Source organism: Haliotis asinina, chromosome 3 (genome assembly GCF_037392515.1).
Source record: "Haliotis asinina isolate JCU_RB_2024 chromosome 3, JCU_Hal_asi_v2, whole genome shotgun sequence".
In the NCBI taxonomy this organism is placed as follows: Eukaryota; Metazoa; Mollusca; class Gastropoda; order Lepetellida; family Haliotidae; genus Haliotis; species Haliotis asinina.
The window spans coordinates 6,587,560-6,610,026 of record NC_090282.1 but is presented as its reverse complement, the minus strand read 5'-3'; the positions used below and the strand labels follow the sequence as shown (position 1 = coordinate 6,610,026).

At 42.5% G+C, this 22,467-nt stretch overlaps 1 protein-coding gene across 1 annotated transcript in view; it reads left to right on the top strand.

The window, feature by feature from the left end:
* Positions 1–22,467, top strand: part of LOC137277378 (leucine-rich repeat-containing protein 49-like) — a 73,193-nt gene that overhangs the window by 11,220 nt on the left and 39,506 nt on the right. Inside the window, exons 5-10 of the mRNA XM_067809084.1 lie at positions 17,922–18,098; positions 18,976–19,081; positions 19,595–19,798; positions 20,185–20,251; positions 20,448–20,591; positions 21,428–21,489. Of these exons, the coding sequence (XP_067665185.1) occupies positions 17,922–18,098; positions 18,976–19,081; positions 19,595–19,798; positions 20,185–20,251; positions 20,448–20,591; positions 21,428–21,489 (760 nt within the window). The remainder of the gene's footprint in view (positions 1–17,921; positions 18,099–18,975; positions 19,082–19,594; positions 19,799–20,184; positions 20,252–20,447; positions 20,592–21,427; positions 21,490–22,467) is intronic.

Here is a 22,467-nt window from a genome sequence, read left to right as displayed (position 1 = left end):
ACCCTCAATACCATCATTCCCACCTTCATACACTTGGTCTGACCCTCAATATCATCATTGCCACCCTTCATACACTTGGTCTGACCCTCAATACCATCATTCCCACCTTCATACACTTGGTCTGACCCTCAATACCATCATTGCCACCCTTCATACACATGGTCTGACCCTCAATACCATCATTCCCACCTTCATACACTTGGTCTGACCCTCAATATCATCATTGCAACCCTTCATACACTTGGTCTGACCCTCAATACCATCATTCTCACCTTCATACACTTCATAACATCATTGCCACCCTTTATACACTTGGTCTGACCCTCAATACCATCATTCCCACCCTTAATAAACTTTGTCTGACCCTCAATACCATCATTCCCACCTTCATACACATCGTCTGACCCTCAATATCATCATTGCCACCCTTTATACACATCGTGTGACCCTCAATACCATCATGGCCACCCTTCATACACTTGGTCTGACCCTCAATACTATCATTGCAACCCTTTATACATATGGTCTGACCCTCAATACTATCAGTGCAACCCTTTATACACTTTGTGTGATCCTTAATACAATCATGGCCACCCTTCATACACTTCGTCTGATCCTTAATACCATCATTGCCACCCTTCATACACTTGGTCTGACCCTCAATACCATCATTCCCACCTTCATACACATCGTCTGACCCTCAATATCATCATTGCCACCCTTTATACACTTGGTCTGACCCTCAATACCATCATGGCCACCCTTCATACACTTGGTCTGACCCTCAATACCATGTTGGCCACCCTTCATACACATGGTCTGACCCTCAATACAACCATTCCCACCTCCATACACTTCGTCTGACCCTCAATACCATCATTGCTACCCTTTATACACTTCGCCTGACCCTCAATACCATCATTGCCACCCTTTATACACTTGGTCTGACCCTCAATACTATCAGTGCAACCCTTTATACACATGGTCTGACCCTCAATACCATGTTGGCCACCCTTCATACACATGGTCTGACCCTCAATACCATCATTCCCACCTTCATACACATCGTCTGACCCTCAATATCATCATTGCCACCCTTTATACACTTGGTCTGACCCTCAATACCATCATGGCCACCCTTCATACACTTGGTCTGACCCTCAATACCATGTTGGCCACCCTTCATACACATGGTCTGACCCTCAATACAACCATTCCCACCTCCATACACTTCGTCTGACCCTCAATACCATCATTGCTACCCTTTATACACTTGGTCTGACCCTCAATACTATCATTGCCACCCTTTATTCACATGGTCTGACCCTCAATACCATCATGGCCACCCTTCATACACTTGGTCTGACCCTCAATACCATGTTGGCCGCCCTTCATACAAATGGTCTGACCCTCAATACAACCATTCCCAGCTCCATACACTTCGTCTGACCCTCAATACCATCATTGCTACCCTTTATACACTTCGTCTGACCCTCAATACCATCATTGCCACCCTTTATACACTTGGTCTGACCCTCAATACTATCAGTGCAACCCTTTATACACATGGTCTGACCCTCAATACCATCATTCCCACCTTCATACACATCGTCTGACCCTCAATATCATCATTGCCACCCTTTATACACTTGGTCTGACCCTCAATACCATCATGGCCACCCTTCATACACTTGGTCTGACCCTCAATACCATGTTGGCCACCCTTCATACACATGGTCTGACCCTCAATACAACCATTCCCACCTCCATACACTTCGTCTGACCCTCAATACCATCATTGCCACCCTTTATACACTTGGTCTGACCCTCAATACTATCATTGCAACCCTTTATACACATGGTCTGACCCTCAATACCATGTTGGCCACCCTTCATACACATGGTCTGACCCTCAATACAACCATTCCCACCTTCATACACTTCATCTGACCCTCAATACCATCATTGCTACCCTTTTTACACTTGGTCTGACCCTCAATACCATCATTGCCACCCTTTATACACTTGGTCTGACCCTCAATACTATCATTGCAACCCTTTATACATATGGTCTGACCCTCAATACTATCATTGCAACCCTTTATACATATGGTCTGACCCTCAATACTATCAGTGCAACCCTTTATACACTTTGTGTGATCCTTAATACAATCATGGCCACCTTTCATACACTTCGTCTGATCCTTAATACCATCATTGCCACCCTTCATACACTTGGTCTGACCCTCAATACCATTATTGCCAACCTTCATACACTTTCTCTGACTCTCAATACCATCATTGCCCCCTTTATACACATGGTCTGACCCTCAATACCATCATTCCCACCTTTATACACATTGTCTGACCCTCAATACCATCATTCCCACCTTAATACACTTCGACTTACCCTCAATACCATGTTGGCCACCCTTTATACACATGGTCTGACCCTCAATACCATCATTGCCACCTTTATACACTTGGTCTGACCCTCAATACTATCATTGCAACCCTTTGTACACATGGTCTGACCCTCAATACCATCATGGCCACCCTTTATACACATGGTCTGACCCTCAATACCATCATTGCCAACCTTCATACACTTTCTCTGACTCTCAATACCATCATTGCAACCCTTTGTACACATGGTCTGACCCTCAATACCATCATGGCCACCCTATATACACATGGTCTGACCCTCAATACCATCATTGCCACCCTTTATACACTTGGTCTGACCCTCAATACTATTATTGCAACTCTTTATACACATCGTCTGACCCTCAATACCATCATTGCCACCCTTCATACACTTAGTCTGACCCTCAATACCACTATTGCCACCCTTCATGCACTTGGTCTGACCCTCAATACCACCACTGCCACCTTTATATACATGGTCTGACCCTCAATACCATCATCGCCACCTTTATACACATGGTCTGACCCTCAATACCATCATTGCCACCTTTATACACATCGTCTGACCCTCAATACCATAATTCCCACCTTAATACACTTCGTCTGACCCTCAATACCATCATTGCTACCCTTTATACACATGGTCTGACCCTCAATACCATCATTGCCACCTTTATACACTTCGTCTGACCCTCAATACCATGTTGGCCACCCTTTATACACATGGTCTGACCCTCAATACCATGACTTCCACCCTTTATACACTTGGTTTGACCCTCAATACCATCATTGCCACCCTTTATACACATCGTCTGACCCTCAATACCATCATTGCCACCCTTCATACACTTAGTCTGACCCTCAATACCATTATTGCCACCCTTCATACACTTCGTCTGACCCTCAATACCATCATGGCCACCCTTTATACACATGGTCTGACCCTCAATACAACCATTCCCACCTCCATACACTTCGTCTGACCCTCAATACCATCATTGCTACCCTTTATACACTTGGTCTGACCCTCAATACTATCATTGCCACCCTTTATTCACATGGTCTGACCCTCAATACCATCATGGCCACCCTTCATACACTTGGTCTGACCCTCAATACCATGTTGGCCGCCCTTCATACACATGGTCTGACCCTCAATACAACCATTCCCAGCTCCATACACTTCGTCTGACCCTCAATACCATCATTGCTACCCTTTATACACTTGGTCTGACCCTCAATACTATCATTGCCACCCTTTATTCACATGGTCTGACCCTCAATACCATCATGGCCACCCTTCATACACTTGGTCTGACCCTCAATACCATGTTGGCCGCCCTTCATACACATGGTCTGACCCTCAATACAACCATTCCCAGCTCCATACACTTCGTCTGACCCTCAATACCATCATTGCTACCCTTTATACACTTCGTCTGACCCTCAATACCATCATGGCCACCCTTTATACACTTGGTCTGACCCTCAATACTATCAGTGCAACCCTTTATACACATGGTCTGACCCTCAATACCATGTTGGCCACCCTTCATACACATGGTCTGACCCTCAATACCATCATTCCCACCTTCATACACATCGTCTGACCCTCAATATCATCATTGCCACCCTTTATACACTTGGTCTGACCCTCAATACCATCATGGCCACCCTTCATACACTTGGTCTGACCCTCAATACCATGTTGGCCACCCTTCATACACATGGTCTGACCCTCAATACAACCATTCCCACCTCCATACACTTCGTCTGACCCTCAATACCATCATTGCCACCCTTTATACACTTGGTCTGACCCTCAATACTATCATTGCAACCCTTTATACACATGGTCTGACCCTCAATACCATGTTGGCCACCCTTCATACACATGGTCTGACCCTCAATACAACCATTCCCACCTTCATACACTTCATCTGACCCTCAATACTATCATTGCAACCCTTTATACATATGGTCTGACCCTCAATACTATCATTGCAACCCTTTATACATATGGTCTGACCCTCAATACTATCAGTGCAACCCTTTATACACTTTGTGTGATCCTTAATACAATCATGGCCACCTTTCATACACTTCGTCTGATCCTTAATACCATCATTGCCACCCTTCATACACTTGGTCTGACCCTCAATACCATCATTACCAACCTTCATACACTTTCTCTGACTCTCAATACCATCATTGCAACCCTTTGTACACATGGTCTGACCCTCAATACCATCATTGCCACCTTTATACACTTGGTCTGACCCTCAATACTATCATTGCAACCCTTTGTACACATGGTCTGACCCTCAATACCATCATGGCCACCCTTTATACACATGGTCTGACCCTCAATACCATCATTGCCAACCTTCATACACTTTCTCTGACTCTCAATACCATCATTGCAACCCTTTGTACACATGGTCTGACCCTCAATACCATCATGGCCACCCTTTATACACATGGTCTGACCCTCAATACCATCATTGCCACCCTTTATACACTTGGTCTGACCCTCAATACTATTATTGCAACTCTTTATACACATCGTCTGACCCTCAATACCATCATTGCCACCCTTCATACACTTAGTCTGACCCTCAATACCACTATTGCCACCCTTCATGCACTTGGTCTGACCCTCAATACCACCATTGCCACCTTTATATACATGGTCTGACCCTCAATACCATCATCGCCACCTTTATACACATGGTCTGACCCTCAATACCATCATTGCCACCTTTATACACATCGTCTGACCCTCAATACCATAATTCCCACCTTAATACACTTCGTCTGACCCTCAATACCATCATTGCTACCCTTTATACACATGGTCTGACCCTCAATACCATCATTGCCACCTTTATACACTTCGTCTGACCCTCAATACCATGTTGGCCACCCTTTATACACATGGTCTGACCCTCAATACCATGACTTCCACCCTTTATACACTTGGTTTGACCCTCAATACCATCATTGCCACCCTTTATACACATCGTCTGACCCTCAATACCATCATTGCCACCCTTCATACACTTAGTCTGACCCTCAATACCATTATTGCCACCATTCATACACTTCGTCTGACCCTCAATACCATCATGGCCACCCTTTATACACATGGTCTGACCCTCAATATCATCATTGCCACCTTAATACACATGGTCTGACCCTCAATACCATCATGGCCACCCTTTATACACTTGGTCTGACCCTCAATACCATCAATGCCATGTTGGCAACCCTTCATACACATGGTCTGACCCTCAATACAACCATTCCCACCTTCATACACTTCGTCTGACCCTCAATTCCATCATTGCTACCCTTTTTACACTTGGTCTGACCCTCAATACCATCATTGCCACCCTTTATACACTTGGTCTGACTCTCAATACTATCATTGCAACCCTTTATACATATGGTCTGACCCTCAATACTATCAGTGCAACCCTTTATACACTTTGTGTGATCCTTAATACAATCATGGCCACCCTTCATACACTTCGTCTGATCCTTAATACCATCATTGCCACCCTTCATACACTTAGTCTGACACTCAATACCATTATTGCCAACCTTCATACACTTTCTCTGACTCTCAATACCATCATTGCCCCCTTTATACACATGGTCTGACCCTCAATACCATCATTCCCACCTTTATACACATTGACTGACCCTTAATACCATCATTCCCACCTTAATACACTTCGTCTTACCCTCAATACCATGACTTCCACCCTTTATACACATGGTCTGACCCTCAATACCATCATTCCCACCTTTGTACGCTTAGTCTGACCCTCAATACTATTATTGCAACTCTTTATACACATCGTCTGACCCTCAATACCATCATTGCCACCCTTTATACACTTAGTCTGACCCTCAATACCATTAGTGCCACCCTTCATACACTTGGTCTGACCCTCAATACCACCATTGCCACCTTTATATACATGGTCTGACCCTCAATACCATCATGGCCACCTTTATACACATGGTCTGACCCTCAATACCATCATTGCCACCTTTATACACATCGTCTGACCCTCAATACCATAATTCCCACCTTAATACACTTCGTCTGACCCTCAATACCATCATTGCTACCCTTTATACACATGGTCTGACCCTCAATACCATCATTGCCACCTTTATACACTTCGTCTGACCCTCAATACCATGTTGGCCACCCTTTATACACATGGTCTGACCCTCAATACCATGACTTCCACCCTTTATACACTTGGTTTGACCCTCAATACCATCATTGCCACCCTTTATACACATCGTCTGACCCTCAATACCATCATTGCCACCCTTCATACACTTAGTCTGACCCTCAATACCATTATTGCCACCCTTCATACACTTCGTCTGACCCTCAATACCATCATGGCCACCCTTTATACACATGGTCTGACCCTCAATACCATCATTGCCACCTTAATGCACTTGGTCTGACTCTCAATACCATCATTGCCACCTTAATACACTTCGTCTGACTCTCAATACCATCATTGCCACCCTTTATACACTTGGTCTGACCCTTAATACCATCATTGCCACCTTTATACACATGGTCTGACCCTCAATACCATCATTGCCACCCTTTATACACTTGGTCTGACCCTCAATACCATCATGGCCACCCTTTATACACATGGTCTGACCCTCAATACCATCATGGCCACCCTTTATACACATGGTCTGACCCTCAATACCATCATACCCACCTTAATATACTTAGTCTGACCCTCAATACCATCATTGCCACCCTGTATACACTTGGTCTGACCCTCAATACCATCATTGCCACCCTTTATACACATGGTCTGACCCTCAATACCATCATTGGAACCCTTTATATACATGGTCTGACCCTCAATGCCATCATTGCCACCTTTATACACATGGTCTGACCCTCAATACCATCATGGCCACCCTTTATACACATGGTCTGACCCTCAATACCATCATTGCCACCTTTATACAGATCGTCTGACCCTCAATACCATCATTCCCACCTTCATACACTTCGTCTGACCCTCAATACCATCATTGCCACCTGTTTACACATGGTCTGACCCTCAATACCATCATTGCCACCCTTTATACACATGGTCTGACCCTCAATACCATCATGGCCACCCTTTATACACATGGTCTGACCCTCAATACCATCATTGCCAACCTTTATACACTTGGTCTGACCCTCAATACCATCATTGCCACCCTTTATACACATGGTCTGACCCTCAATACCATCATTCCCACCTTTGTACGCTTAGTCTGACCCTCAATACTATTATTGCAACTCTTTATACACATCGTCTGACCCTCAATACCATCATTGCCACCCTTTATACACTTAGTCTGACCCTCAATACCATTAGTGCCACCCTTCATACACTTGGTCTGACCCTCAATACCACCATTGCCACCTTTATATACATGGTCTGACCCTCAATACCATCATGGCCACCTTTATACACATGGTCTGACCCTCAATACCATCATTGCCACCTTTATACACATCGTCTGACCCTCAATACCATAATTCCCACCTTAATACACTTCGTCTGACCCTCAATACCATCATTGCTACCCTTTATACACATGGTCTGACCCTCAATACCATCATTGCCACCTTTATACACTTCGTCTGACCCTCAATACCATGTTGGCCACCCTTTATACACATGGTCTGACCCTCAATACCATGACTTCCACCCTTTATACACTTGGTTTGACCCTCAATACCATCATTGCCACCCTTTATACACATCGTCTGACCCTCAATACCATCATTGCCACCCTTCATACACTTAGTCTGACCCTCAATACCATTATTGCCACCCTTCATACACTTCGTCTGACCCTCAATACCATCATGGCCACCCTTTATACACATGGTCTGACCCTCAATACCATCATTGCCACCTTAATACACTTGGTCTGACTCTCAATACCATCATTGCCACCTTAATACACTTCGTCTGACTCTCAATACCATCATTGCCACCCTTTATACACTTGGTCTGACCCTTAATACCATCATTGCCACCTTTATACACATGGTTTGACCCTCAATACCATCATTGCCACCCTTTATACACTTGGTCTGACCCTCAATACCATCATGGCCACCCTTTATACACATGGTCTGACCCTCAATACCATCATACCCACCTTAATATACTTAGTCTGACCCTCAATACCATCATTGCCACCCTGTATACACTTGGTCTGACCCTCAATACCATCATTGCCACCTTTATACACATGGTCTGACCCTCAGTACCATCATTGCCACCCTTTATACACATGGTCTGACCCTCAATACCATCATTGGAACCCTTTATATACATGGTCTGACCCTCAATGCCATCATTGCCACCTTTATACACATGGTCTGACCCTCAATACCATCATGGCCACCCTTTATACACATGGTCTGACCCTCAATACCATCATTGCCACCTTTATACAGATCGTCTGACCCTCAATACCATCATTCCCACCTTCATACACTTCGTCTGACCCTCAATACCATCATTGCCACCTGTTTACACATGGTCTGACCCTCAATACCATCATTGCCACCCTTTATACACATGGTCTGACCCTCAATACCATCATGGCCACCCTTTATACACATGATCTGACCCTCAATACCATCATTGCCAACCTTTATACACTTGGTCTGACCCTCAATACCATCATTGCCACCCTTTATACACATGGTCTGACCCTCAATACCATCATTGCCACCCTTTATACACATGGTCTGACCCTCAATACCATCATTGGAACCCTTTATACACATGGTCTGACCCTCAATGCCATCATTGCCACCTTTATACACTTGGTCTGACCCTCAATACCATCATTGCCACCCTTTATACACATGGTCTGACCCTCAATACCATCATCGCCACCTTTATACACATCGTCTGACCCTCAATACCATCATTCCCACCTTAATACACTTCGTCTGACCCTCAATACCATCATGGCCACCCTTTATACACATGGTCTGACCCTCAATACCATCATTGCCACCTTAATACACTTGGTCTGACCCTCAATACCATCATGGCCACCCTTTATACACTTGGTCTGACCCTCAATACCATCATTGCCACCCTTTATACACTTGGTCTGACCCTCAATACCATCAGGGCCACCCTTTATACACATGGTCTGACCCTCAATACCATCATTGCCACCCTTTATACACATGGTCTGACCCTCAATACCATCATTGGAACCCTTTATACACATGGTCTGACCCTCAATGCCATCATTGCCACCTTTATACACTTGGTCTGACCCTCAATACCATCATTGCCACCCTTTATACACATGGTCTGACCCTCAATACCATCATTGCCACCTTTATACACATGGTCTGACCCTCAATACCATCATTCCCACCTTAATACACTTCGTCTGACCCTCAATACCATCATGGCCACCCTTTATACACATGGTCTGACCCTCAATACCATCATTGCCACCTTAATGCACTTGGTCTGACCCTCAATACCATCATGGCCACCCTTTATACACTTGGTCTGACCCTCAATACCATCATTGCCACCCTTTATACACTTGGTCTGACCCTCAATACCATGTTGGCCACCCTTCATACACATGGTCTGACCCTCAATACCATCATTGCCACCCTTTATACACATGGTCTGACCCTCAATACCATCATTGCCACCCTTTATACACATGGTCTGACCCTCAATACCATCATTGCCAACCTTTATACACTTGGTCTGACCCTCAATACCATCATTGCCACCCTTTATACACATGGTCTGACCCTCAATACCATCACTGCCACCCTTTATACACTTGGTCTGACCCTCAATACCATCATTCCCAACCCTTAATACACTTGACCCAACCTGTAATCCATACAGTTCACCCCTTAGTACACACCATCCTGCCATGAGTACACAGTCATACCCATGAAACCACAAAACTGGACACAAATACATCAAAACATCTCCAGCAACAAACATGAGTACAAGCAGAGAAGATTGGCAGAAGCTATTCACATCCGCAGACACAACCCTTCTATAAACAGGGATCAGGGTATATTTCTACCTGATTAATTCGACACTCTAACCAACAAATATTAATCTCTGCCATCCGTCACTAATCCTTTATTAATTGGTCTCCTCAAAGCTGTAATCACACACACACACACACACACACACACACACACCCCGGCTTCACACCAATTACTGGTTATGTCAACAACTCAAGTTATATCCTTTGATGTTTTTGTTATCTCATCTCCTCAATTATGTTGTTGTTATTGTTAATCTCCTCAGCAATATCTCATGTACCTGTATACAAACTGAGACACCTTGTCCTCCCATATGCTTGAAAACGGTATAAGAATCCATACCGAAATGTCGCCATTGTGAAAATAAAGAAGTTGATCATCCATAAAATTTGTTCCGTCACCTTCAGCTCAGCAACTTCTAAAATGCATCTAAAACAGTAGATCAAAACCTGCCCCAAATGCACCAAAACCATTAGCAGATCCATAGTTACCCAAAATACACCCAGACCAAACCCAAACCATCCTCATAAATCTCATTGGTTGTACTTGCCATTGAATGACGCTATTGTTTCTATAGGCAGTAAAATTTTGGCTGCAGATTTAGTTGGTTTTTGCAAGAAATTCTCCATTCTTCAAAGTTGTCCTTGCAGGCTGAAGTTTGGTTTAAGTGTTTTAAGTGTCCAGTGCTATACAATCAAAGACCAGAATTCAGTCTTTTTGATCAATGATGATGAGACTAGAACCCCAAGATCTGTAGTGAGGCACACACCATTTGACCTCAGTACTGATTTATAGTAGCTGGGGCACTGGGCATAGAATGCTGCCAAGTTTAGCGCATATTTTTCACCAAGATATATTTACCAAGTGACTTTTATAATGTACTAACACATAAAATTAAACAGATATTAGTTTATGTTTTTGCAACAGTAAATATAGCTGTAGACATACACAGCAACTTGCCATGGTCATGAGGAAAAAGTAATGTTTTCTTATGCAAGGAGTAAGAGGTAGTCAGTGGTCAGTAATGTGGTTGGTGAGTATGCTTATATTGTTCTGTATAGAATTTTTTATTATTTTAAAGTTTCATATAAATAGGAAAGGTGAGAGAAAAAGTGATGATTAATTTAGAAAAAGGCATGGTAATCTTTTCTCATTTGGGTTTTTTTCTTCTTAATTTACAGAATTGCATAAATACACTCATGATAATAAGAAACTATACCAAATGACTAATTTGTCAAAATTTGGTTTTCTTTTTGTGAATATTGAAATTTATGGTTTTAGTTTATTTCAAAGTGATGCTTAATTCATCTAAGGCAGTAAATACAAAACTGACATAGTCCAATAACCTCAGCTTCTAGGTCAGTGACCACAGACTGATGCCAGGACATGAAGACGTGCAAGGTAGAGCTTACTTGACATATAATTCAAGTGTTGATAAATCATAAATATTACAGTTTATTGGCACTAATAAGGTTGTAGTATGGTTGTGCATTATGTACATAGACTGGTTTCTATTTGCTGTAGTTACAAACTGGCCATACAGTCAGTCTCAGTTTGTTGACTTGAGTAATGAGCGTGGAAAAGCCAAGGTGTAGATTTTCCACTCATGCACACCTTACACTGAGTGCATACACACATTTCTCCAGAGATATCACGTGTTTGGTTACTGACTAGCAACAAGTTGAGGTAATCATGCATCCTTCTGACTGTTACTGGTTTCAAGGAGTGTTTAGATTGAAGCGGACGAAGCCTCCAAATGTTAAGAGGGCCAAGATAGTAGCCAAGCTGATCCAGCTGTTAGATGCTCAGGGTGAGTGGATACAGCTGCAGCTGCTGCAGCTGCTGCTGCTGCTGTTGCTGCTGTTGCTGCTAGACATGTTAGGGTCTTGGTGCTTGGCATCTTGAAGAGTTTACGATCATTATTGTGAGTTATTGTAGATGAACTTACTGGATTTAGCCGAGTCGTGTGGTTTAGTAGACTATGGAGTCGTGCAGTGATGTTGTGGATGATGTCTTTCAAAATTGTTAAAAATACACTGTAGGTGTTTGAAAGTAGGGTGACAATTGATTGCCAAGTAGCTCATGTGGTTTCCTGTCAATGTACTCCACCTGGGTTAGAATCTATAAGGGGATAAAATGTACTTTGCTGATGTGCTGATAATAGTACATGACTGACTGGTGGCCCGATATTGAAAAAATGATTGATTGTGTTGGCTAGCATCATGATGAAATGTATGCATAGGAGTGAGTGAGTGAGTGAGAGAGAGAGAGAGAGAGAATTGTGGGACATACAAAGTAGATTTGAGTTGGTTCTTTGTTATGTTGATGCTTTCCTTTCATTTGTTGGCAATATTCATGTTTATACTTTTTGTTATCTCATCCCCATTGGTTTCATTGTGTTTCAACAAGTGTAAGCATGACTGATGGTTTCTTGTGTGTATGACAGACTAAGATCTCAGTGACACTTACCAGTGGGTAGAGTCAGTGAAGCTGATGAACACAATCTGAACTGTTGTAATCATGATACCTAAACATGGCATGACATGCAGAGTCTGTGAGGTATGACGTGTTGGAGACACAGATTGTGTGTCACTTGTCCTCTCACTGCTCACCAGTGTATACCATGTGTGCACCTGCCCTGGTGTATGTATGAGTGCTGGCTGGGTAGTATCTCCAACAGCACTAGGGGACGCAGGTTCCACCTGGATGGTATGGACCATATGTCTTGAAGTCACTTCACTTGAAGTCACTTCACTTGAAGTCACTTCACTTGAAGTCACGATGGATAAGAAGAAACTGTGTAAAGAATGCTATGTGCATGGAAAGTTACACACGTTTTTGCAAGCTATACTGAGTGTGAAGGAACACCAGGAACATGGTAAGTATAACACCCCTGGTTGTATATCTATGGTCACTGTTAGATACGCCAGCTTGGACATGGTGACTGGGATCTACTAAGGCTGCTACATTTAACAACCACCAAGAAATAACAACAACTGGTTTTCGGGAGAAATTACAATGAGGTAGTGAAGCAGTTTAGGCTATAATAGCATTATTTGCAGCCTCCATATGAGTAGACTTTTCTGGAGTATGTAGATCTGGAAGACGGACAGGCTGACACTTAGTTACAGTTACGTACTTCAGCATAATTGTCTGTTAATGCAGTGTGATGCATGATACATCTTCCAAACACTTTTGTATGCTATTTGAGTTTGAAATGTCACAAACTGAGATCATCCTCTCTACTGTCAATTACTAGTACTAACAGTTGAAAGGAAAGCTGTCTTTGATCCAAACACGCATATGTTCAGGGAGAATTAAGATGCTCATAATAGCGACAGATTAATTGTATTTCCAAAATTAGTGAGCATAGTCATTAGTGAGTCAATAATGTCCTGAGTTGCCTCCTCGCACTAATAAATGTACACATTTTCGTTTTTAGGTTTGCACTTGCATTATTTAATACACACATTATTTATTGATTTACATTATATGGGAACAAATTTGGAAAACATATCTGTGTCTGCCTACGAGTTGGTACTTAGAATCTATTTAGATTATGGTATTTAAGAGGCTCATAAGATGTGGTATTTGGAGTCACCATAAGTGTGGTATTTAGGATCCCACTAGGGTGTGGTACTTCACGAGTCACCTTTTGTAGTGAGCTTTTAAAAAGTCACCTTTCATGACTGGAACATGTTATTTAGGAACCATCAGAGGCATTGAAAGATCCACTTAGGATGCAAAACCCAAAGGAGCCACCTAGCCTGTTGATCCCAAAGGAGCTACCTGGGCTATTCAACCCAAAGGAACCACCAAAGCTATTCAACCAGAAGGAGCCATGAAGACAAAGGAACCAGCTACCCAAAGGAACCATATAGCCCTTTGAAACTGAAAGGAGTCACCTGGGCTGTGGAACCTTAAGGAGCCATCAAGGCTATAGAACCCAAAGGAGTCAGGCTGCAGAACTCAAAGGAACCACCCAGCCTATTGAATCCAAAGCAGCCACCTATGCTGTGGAACCCAAAGGAGTCTCAGGGACATTGAACCAAAAGTAGCCAGCTAGGCCGTTGAAACCAAATGATCCACCAAAACATTTGAACCTAACAGAACCACCTAGGATATATCATATTCAGAATGAATGGAGGATATTGTATTTGGGAGCCAGAAATGAGAGGATATTTAGAACCACAACACACATGTATTCAAGAAACAGATAGGAACCACTTAATGTGTGGTGTTTAGGGACTGTTTAAAGTATGATATTAAGGACTAACATAACCATTGTGGTATAATCACTGGCCCAGATGCCAAACACCGGTTATTGTATTGGGCCATCAGTTTCAAATATCTGCAGGCTCTTGTGGCCTCAAGTACATTTTTTCAACTGGAGTCTCACAATAACTTACAGTCTCACTTCCTGGTATTTCAGCAGTTAGTGCATAGGAATGTCAACACCAGTCTTTAACAAATAAAAACATCTCTACACCACAGGCTTCGATAACTGATTTTGTAGAAACAGTGTGAAATTTTGTATAGTGCAGTCCATTTTGCCTTTTTTGGTTTGACTTTAACAAAATGGACCTGCAGATTTCACTCAAGGCCTGTCAAATTTAAAGTCTGCAGGCGGCAGCAGGCCCAGATGGCCAGCTGGCAAATTAGAGTATTGTTAACAGTGTTGTGAACACTGGTGTGAACACTGGTGTGAACACTGGTGTGAACACTGTAACCTACAGCCAGAAGTATTCCGTAACATGGTGAAAATTGTTAGTCCATAGCATATCAGCAGTGAATGATATTAAAACAATTGCATTTGTGCTTGAATATTTTGTAGAATTTTGGGATTAACATATAGAGCCTTTCTGACAATGGAATAATGTAAGAATGTCTTCATAAGTATGTTTGAAAGATAGTTTTCCATGAAAGGTACTTTTGAAGTCTCTGATACTTGCCTTAAACGTTCTTGTACAAGGAGCTTTTAGCTAAGTTGCATAGTTAAATAATGCAGGTTTTCTGGGACATCATTTTGTTGGGGGACCCAAGCAAATTTACATTATCACAGTCTGAACTGACTCACCTTCCTGGAGAATTCCCTCACTCAGTCATTCACTTCACTTGGGTTTATCTGATGACTGCTTGAATGCTGGGTTTTGAACCCATTACCTGATGATCCTTTGCTGTGGGATGCTGTACCACACAGGAAAGTTGTGGATATTGTTGTCAACGTTGTCAAGACAGGAGGTCTTACTGACTTGCTGTAAATGTGGCTATCGGATTGTCAGCAGATGTATTTATCTCAGGAGTTGTTTCAGTGATTTGGCAATGAAGTCTATCAATGATTGATTACTATTTGATTGAGATCGTTTCTTTCATATCAAAAACTGTGTGTATCTTGTATCTTGTTCATGAATTCCTTTCTCTGTACAGGATTTATGGAGATTAGTTTGAATGGTACCAAATTTGATGTTGATTCAAGTTGTCAGGTATCTGATTACTTTCTGTATAAATGTCCACCCCACAGGACCACTATCAGCCTAGCATTCTCATGTCAGTGACATCTTATCCCGAATCAGTTGAATGCTTACATTATCAGGCAGGTATCAAGGCTGTAGGAGACTTAATCTCACGGTTGATATTGCCAGAACCAGCAAGAGACCAGCACACACATTATCAAGCTGTTGTAGACATCTACATTCCTAGGAGGAGTGCATGTTAATGTGGATGTCAAGCTGTGGGATGTCTGTTTTCGGAGATGATTCCTGATGGAGATTCTGTTTAAATACAAGGGAATGTGGGCATATCACGTACCCAATGGATGTGTCATGTACCCAGTGGGTTTATCATGTACCCAGTGGAAGTGTCATGTTTTCAAAGGCAGCAGTGGACATGGGACTCATTTTGCCACTCATGGTCCTAAAGAACTGAAACTGTGTATCTTGAAGCAGACATTTGGAGATGTTATTAGGGGGTGCTAACCACAGACAAACAAGCAGTCTTTGTCTGTAACTCAGATACACTGTGGTCATTGGAATCTACCATTAACTAGTTTTGTACCAGTGAAAATGTGTAACAGCAGGTGTTTGATGGCACAGCCTTTCTGAACTCAAGTTGAGGTTTACTACAAGCTATTAAAAGACAAATGTTGTCATGTGTATCAATACAGCAGCTCTTGGTTACTCTGTTTGCATGTGGACAGAGCCTCAGTTTCTCATGAGGCACTAACTGGACACCCAGACATTGGAAATATATGGTCACTAGACCATGAAGATAACTGAGTTCTGTCAACATTAATGTGATCAAACACATAGAGCACAATGACATTTACGGACTTGACAAGTGTGTATGTCTAGCTCACAATGGAATGTTCTGTACCATGAACTGAGGCATGAACATTTAAGACATGTTTCTGCTAAAGGGTGTGTCGCCATCAACTCTCAGTGGGGGTAAGACTTGGGGGTAGGGGTGTCGCCGTCAAGTCTGTGTGGGGGTAAGACTTGGGGGTAGGTGTGTCATCATCAACTCAGAGTGGAGGTAAGACTTGGGGGTAGGTGTGTTGCCATCAACTTTCAGTGAGGCTAAGACTTGGGGGAAGGGGTGTCGCCATCAGCTTAGAGCGGAGGTAAGACTTGAGGGTAGGGGTGTCGCCATCAAGTCTGAGTGGGGGTAAGACTTGGAGGTAGGGGTGTCGCCATCAACTCAGAGTGGGGATAAGACTTAGGGCTGGGTGTATCACCATCAACTCAGAGTGGAGGTAAGACTTAAGGGTAGGGGTGTCACTCTCAACTCTGAGTGGGGGTAAGTCTTGGGGGTAGAGGTGTCACCATGAACTCTGAGAGGAGGTAAGACATCGTCTGAAGTGAGGGAATATTTGTTACAGTACTATTTGCATGCTGTGTGTACAACAAAATTGTGATTATGTAAGTTTGCTGTGGAATTGATTAAAAGTACTGATATGTCAGGATTATTTTAAACTGAAACAAATGTTATCTTTTTCACCTCAGTATATTCACCTCTCTACTGTTTTATGTTTGCACAGCTGCATAAAAGCTACAAATGATCATCAGGTGATACAGATGGTTGATATGCGGTATTTGAAATTACGCATATTCGTCCAAGGAGTCAAGTATCACAGACTAGAGGGCTTTCTTAATTGTTCTCTCTGCATGGAACATGTATGACAACAGGAACATCATCATCAACAGGATTAATCATGGCCGTAAACACAGACAACTGGAAATCTAGATAGTCTCTCCCAGAATCTGGTTATTTGACAAACCTAGTGTATGGTGTTGACCCCTAATTTACATGTGGAGGATCGTGTTGTTGTCTGTGTTGCTGTAGTTGCTGTTGCAGTAGTTGTTACCTGTTTCAGAGAAGATCCCAATCCACTACCGCGGCAGCAAGAGGCCGATAGTTCCTGCTGCTGCATGTGCTCATGACCTTAGTCGGCCAGATGTGGTCAGTCCGGACGATGATGAAAGCATTGGTTCACACCCACACAGTGCGCAGTTTGCACCCAAAGCACAGAAAGCAGCTGCATTCCTACCAGGTACACTATTTTGTTGATCCCGAGAATTGTGTTTTGATGTGAGAACATGGCACATGAACTTAAAATCTGAAAAAATCTTCAATCAAGGTTACCTGTCAGGAAGTGTTTTCAATAAAATCACATCGATACTTGATCTATGAACTTTTGCCTGGAGTTTACAGTTAAGGTTTGGTTCATCTGAGTGTTTCTGTAAACAATGTGCATAGGGAAAACGTTAGGGATTTTGCTATTAAACGAAATTATGAATTTGTTGACTGGCATTTAGAAACAAGACTTTGTGTGTATGTTTGTATAATCCATAGAGAATTGTTCCATTCCCTGGCAGACAACTGACAGGCTGATAATACAGTGGGCTTGAGTCATTACTGCTGACATATATATGGATAAGAGTTGACTTCTAATTTGTATTGCATTTATGGAACTGTTAACTCTCAGCTAAGTAGAGTTACACATGTGTGTATGTTTACCATGAAGTATTCTTAAGTATTTGTCTCTATGTATATATGCCCTCACCATCTCTGGTCACTCAATCTTCTCCCAGTTTGATTCCAAACACAGAAGAGATCCCTAGTACCAAATGCTTGAAGGCATGATTGGATGGGTGCATGGCCTCATACCGTGACAACATGCAGGGCACATGATGTCAATCAGTGGCTCATCTGGTGCAGACCTGATTAGTTTCAGACCAATACATATATCTGGAGTATTGATGAGAGCATCATCACACATTCACTGAATTATTGTATTACTGTGTCTCTCACAGGTGGCCATTGAATTATTGTATTACTATGTCTCTTACAGGTGACCACTGAATTATTGTATTACTGTGTCTCTCACAGGTGACCACTGAATTGTTGTATTACTATGTCTCTCACAGGTGACCGTGTCATATTTGCTGAGAGTCCGTCAGCACCTGGCATCCCTGTCGTATACAGGGCCCCAGAGGAAAGGGCATCAAACCCAGACAGACTCAACTTGGACAGGTGAGACACCAGGCTGATAGGGCAGATATAGCATCAGAGTTTCAATACCATATAGATAGAATATTGCTGAGAGTGGCATACAACTAAACTGACTCACTTACTCATAAGAAGAAAATTTTCAAAAAAGACCTGGTCCATTGTTTTATGTAAGCCATATCACATGAACATGGTTACAGAGCACTGTATGTTTCTATTGTTTTTTCAGTGCTCTACATAACTGAAACCACTCAAATCTTGCAACTTTTCACATGAAAACTTCATGTCATAGAAATGGTTTGGTCACTGTACAGGTGGCATGCATTATGGCACTTCTTCAGTGTAATAGTGTCTGTATATGGAAGTATGGGAGGCATATTACTTTGGAGATAGAGGCCAAGGCCTTGAGAAGGATGAATTAAGTATGTAAGACTTATCTCCCTTTATGTCTGTGTGTCTTGGTGTTTGTGTCCTGGTATTATGGAGAGTGTGTCCAGGGTACAAGCAGATCATGGATGTTTTTAACCCTACTTCCAGACGGAAACTCACGGTATGTCCAATCCTGGAGGGCGAGGAACAGCTAAGGCTCCTCAACTACCAACACAACTTCATCACAAAGATCCAACACCTCAGCTCACTCAAACGCCTCATATTTCTAGATCTCTATGACAACCAGATAGAGGAGATAAATGGACTGAGTGCTCTCAAATCCCTCAGGGTGCTCATGCTGGGGAAAAACAAGTAAGTGCACACTGAGTCCTTATAGTTACAATATTACTCAAGGTAGATGGAAGCAACAGTGAAATCATTTTTCTGAATCCTTGTCTGTAAAGTAGATTTAACCCCACAATTGCTCAAGTCTAGGATGAAGTATTGGAGCTTTGATCACATCAGTGCTAAGATCGCCAAGTGGAGCAGGCCCCTTGACTTTAATGGTTTGCTATTGCAATATACATCATAACATATTCATGTATACCAATGCTTTTATTCCCTTTATTACTTACTAGTCTTAATCCTATGTGATGTTATTAGAACTGTCTGTACTGATAGAATACTATGGATACAGTGTGTGTTTACAACATGTTTACTTATATTCATATTTATGTCATTACAACTTTCATTTCCAGGCTTAAGAAGATAGAAAATCTTGAGAATCTGGTCAAACTGGATGTCCTGGACTTGCATGGCAATCAAGTATGTCCCTCTGTGTAGTTTTGATTGTGGTGATCTGGGATTCTAATCAGCTGTTCTGTCATCTACATAAGTTCTGATAAACCCCTCCTCATAGGGATCATTGGTTAGAATATAAGATTCATACATTTTAAAAAGGTGGATTTGTTACAGAAGACTGAAATGGTTATATGTTCTTAACATCAATGTCCCCCTGCAGATCAAAGTGATAGAGAACCTGAGTCACCTGACAGAGTTGCGGGTCCTCAATCTGGCTGGCAACCAGATCCGCCATGTTGACAACTTGATGGGGATGGATGCATTAGCGGAACTCAACCTACGGAGGAACAGGATACGAACTATAGTGAGTTTGGAAATGTTTTGCTCTATTCTACTATTTCCTCTATTGTCATAGATTGTAGACAGTGAGTCACACAGTCACTATTAACTCTGGCACAGTGTGTCAGTCACTTTTAACCCTGACACCATGAGTCACATAGTTACTATTAACCCAGTCACAGCAAGCCACAGTCACTATTAACCCTGTCACAGCAAGCCACAGTCACTATTAACCCTGCCAAAGTGAGTCACAGTCACTTTTAACCCTGACACCATGAGTCACATAGTTACTATTAACCCTGTCACAGCAAGCCACAGTCACTATTAACCCTGTCACAGCAAGCCACGGTCACTATTAACCCTGCCAAAGTGAGTCACAGTCACTATTAACCCTGTCACACCAAGCCACAGTCACTATGAACCCTGTCACACCAAGCCACAGTCACTATGAACCCTGTCACACCAAGCCACAGTCACTATTAACCCTGACAAAGTGAGTCACACAGTCACTATTAACCCTGCCACAGCAAGCCACAGTCACTATGAACCCTGTCACAGCAAGCCACAGTCACTGTTAACCCTGTCACAGTGAGTCACACAGTCACTATTAACCCTGTCAAAGTGAGTCACACAGTCACTATTAACCCTGTCAAAGTGAGTCACACAGTCACTATTAACCCTATCACAGCAAGCCACAGTCACTATTAACCCTGTCACAGTGAGTCACACAGTCACTATTAACCCTATCAAAGTGAGTCACACATTCACTAATAGCTCTGTAACAGTGAATCACACAGTCACTATATATGCTGTCACATTTATTCAGGGGATCATTATAACTCATCATGTTCCTCTCCCCAGGTGGATGTAGACAGTCTCCCCAACTTGCAGCGACTCTTTCTCAGTTTCAATGACATCTGCAGGTAAGAAGCTCTCAGTGTAGTTCAGAGTAACAGACAGTCAAATCCAGTGTCTGCCTGTGTTCCAGCTCCAGGAACTGCAGGAAACTGTTACAGGATTACATTATTTATGAAAATGATTGAAATGTGCCCTGTTCCACATATATTCCATCATCTGTTGAATGTACCAGCTGGTTTCAGTCATGTTTGCTCTGTCCATGTTTCTTACTCCCAGTCCAGTATTCAGTGTCAAGGCCTAATAAAGGTGATGTTGGAGTGGCAACACGTTGGATGGCAAACTGGCCATGTTGACTTGTGAGAGTTTCAGTCCTGCCAAACACTGAACCACATGTTGTATGTGTGGTGTCTCCTTGAGCAAGTGACTGAGTGTGAAATATACCTCTGTTCCTCAGGAAGTATGATGGGTACCCGGTAGGATGAGATGATGATGTCACTGATTAACTGACCAAATGATAGTGCTTTCTACTTGCACAGAATATATGCAAGCATGCACAATTTAAATTCAGTCTTTAGTAGTAGTAGTATCATAATATTTTCATCACTCACTATGTATATTTGTACAAACTTAACTGTGTATCAATCATATGTCCTTATGTAACATGTGTTTATCAAAAACTGTCATTTCTGATTGATAAGGGGATATGTGCATGCTCAGTAGGAGTGTTTCTTGCCAACACAGACCTGCAACACACATTCCATATTGCCATATATCTCAAAATACTCACAGGTAGATTTACCTTTTAGATTTCAGGCTGGACCAGATAATCCAGTGACTGATATTATAACTCAGACACAGGCCGGTACTTCATGGTTTCGACACTTTCCTTTCACTCGCCTCACTCACTTCATTTGATCTCTTTCTTTCCAGATTTTCTTTTTAATGTGTTTCTGTATTGTATTACTACACAGGTGCCCACTCCTCAAATCATTGCATCTCTGTGGCCTGTCAGAAACCTTTGAAACCTTGATTTGCTCTGATTA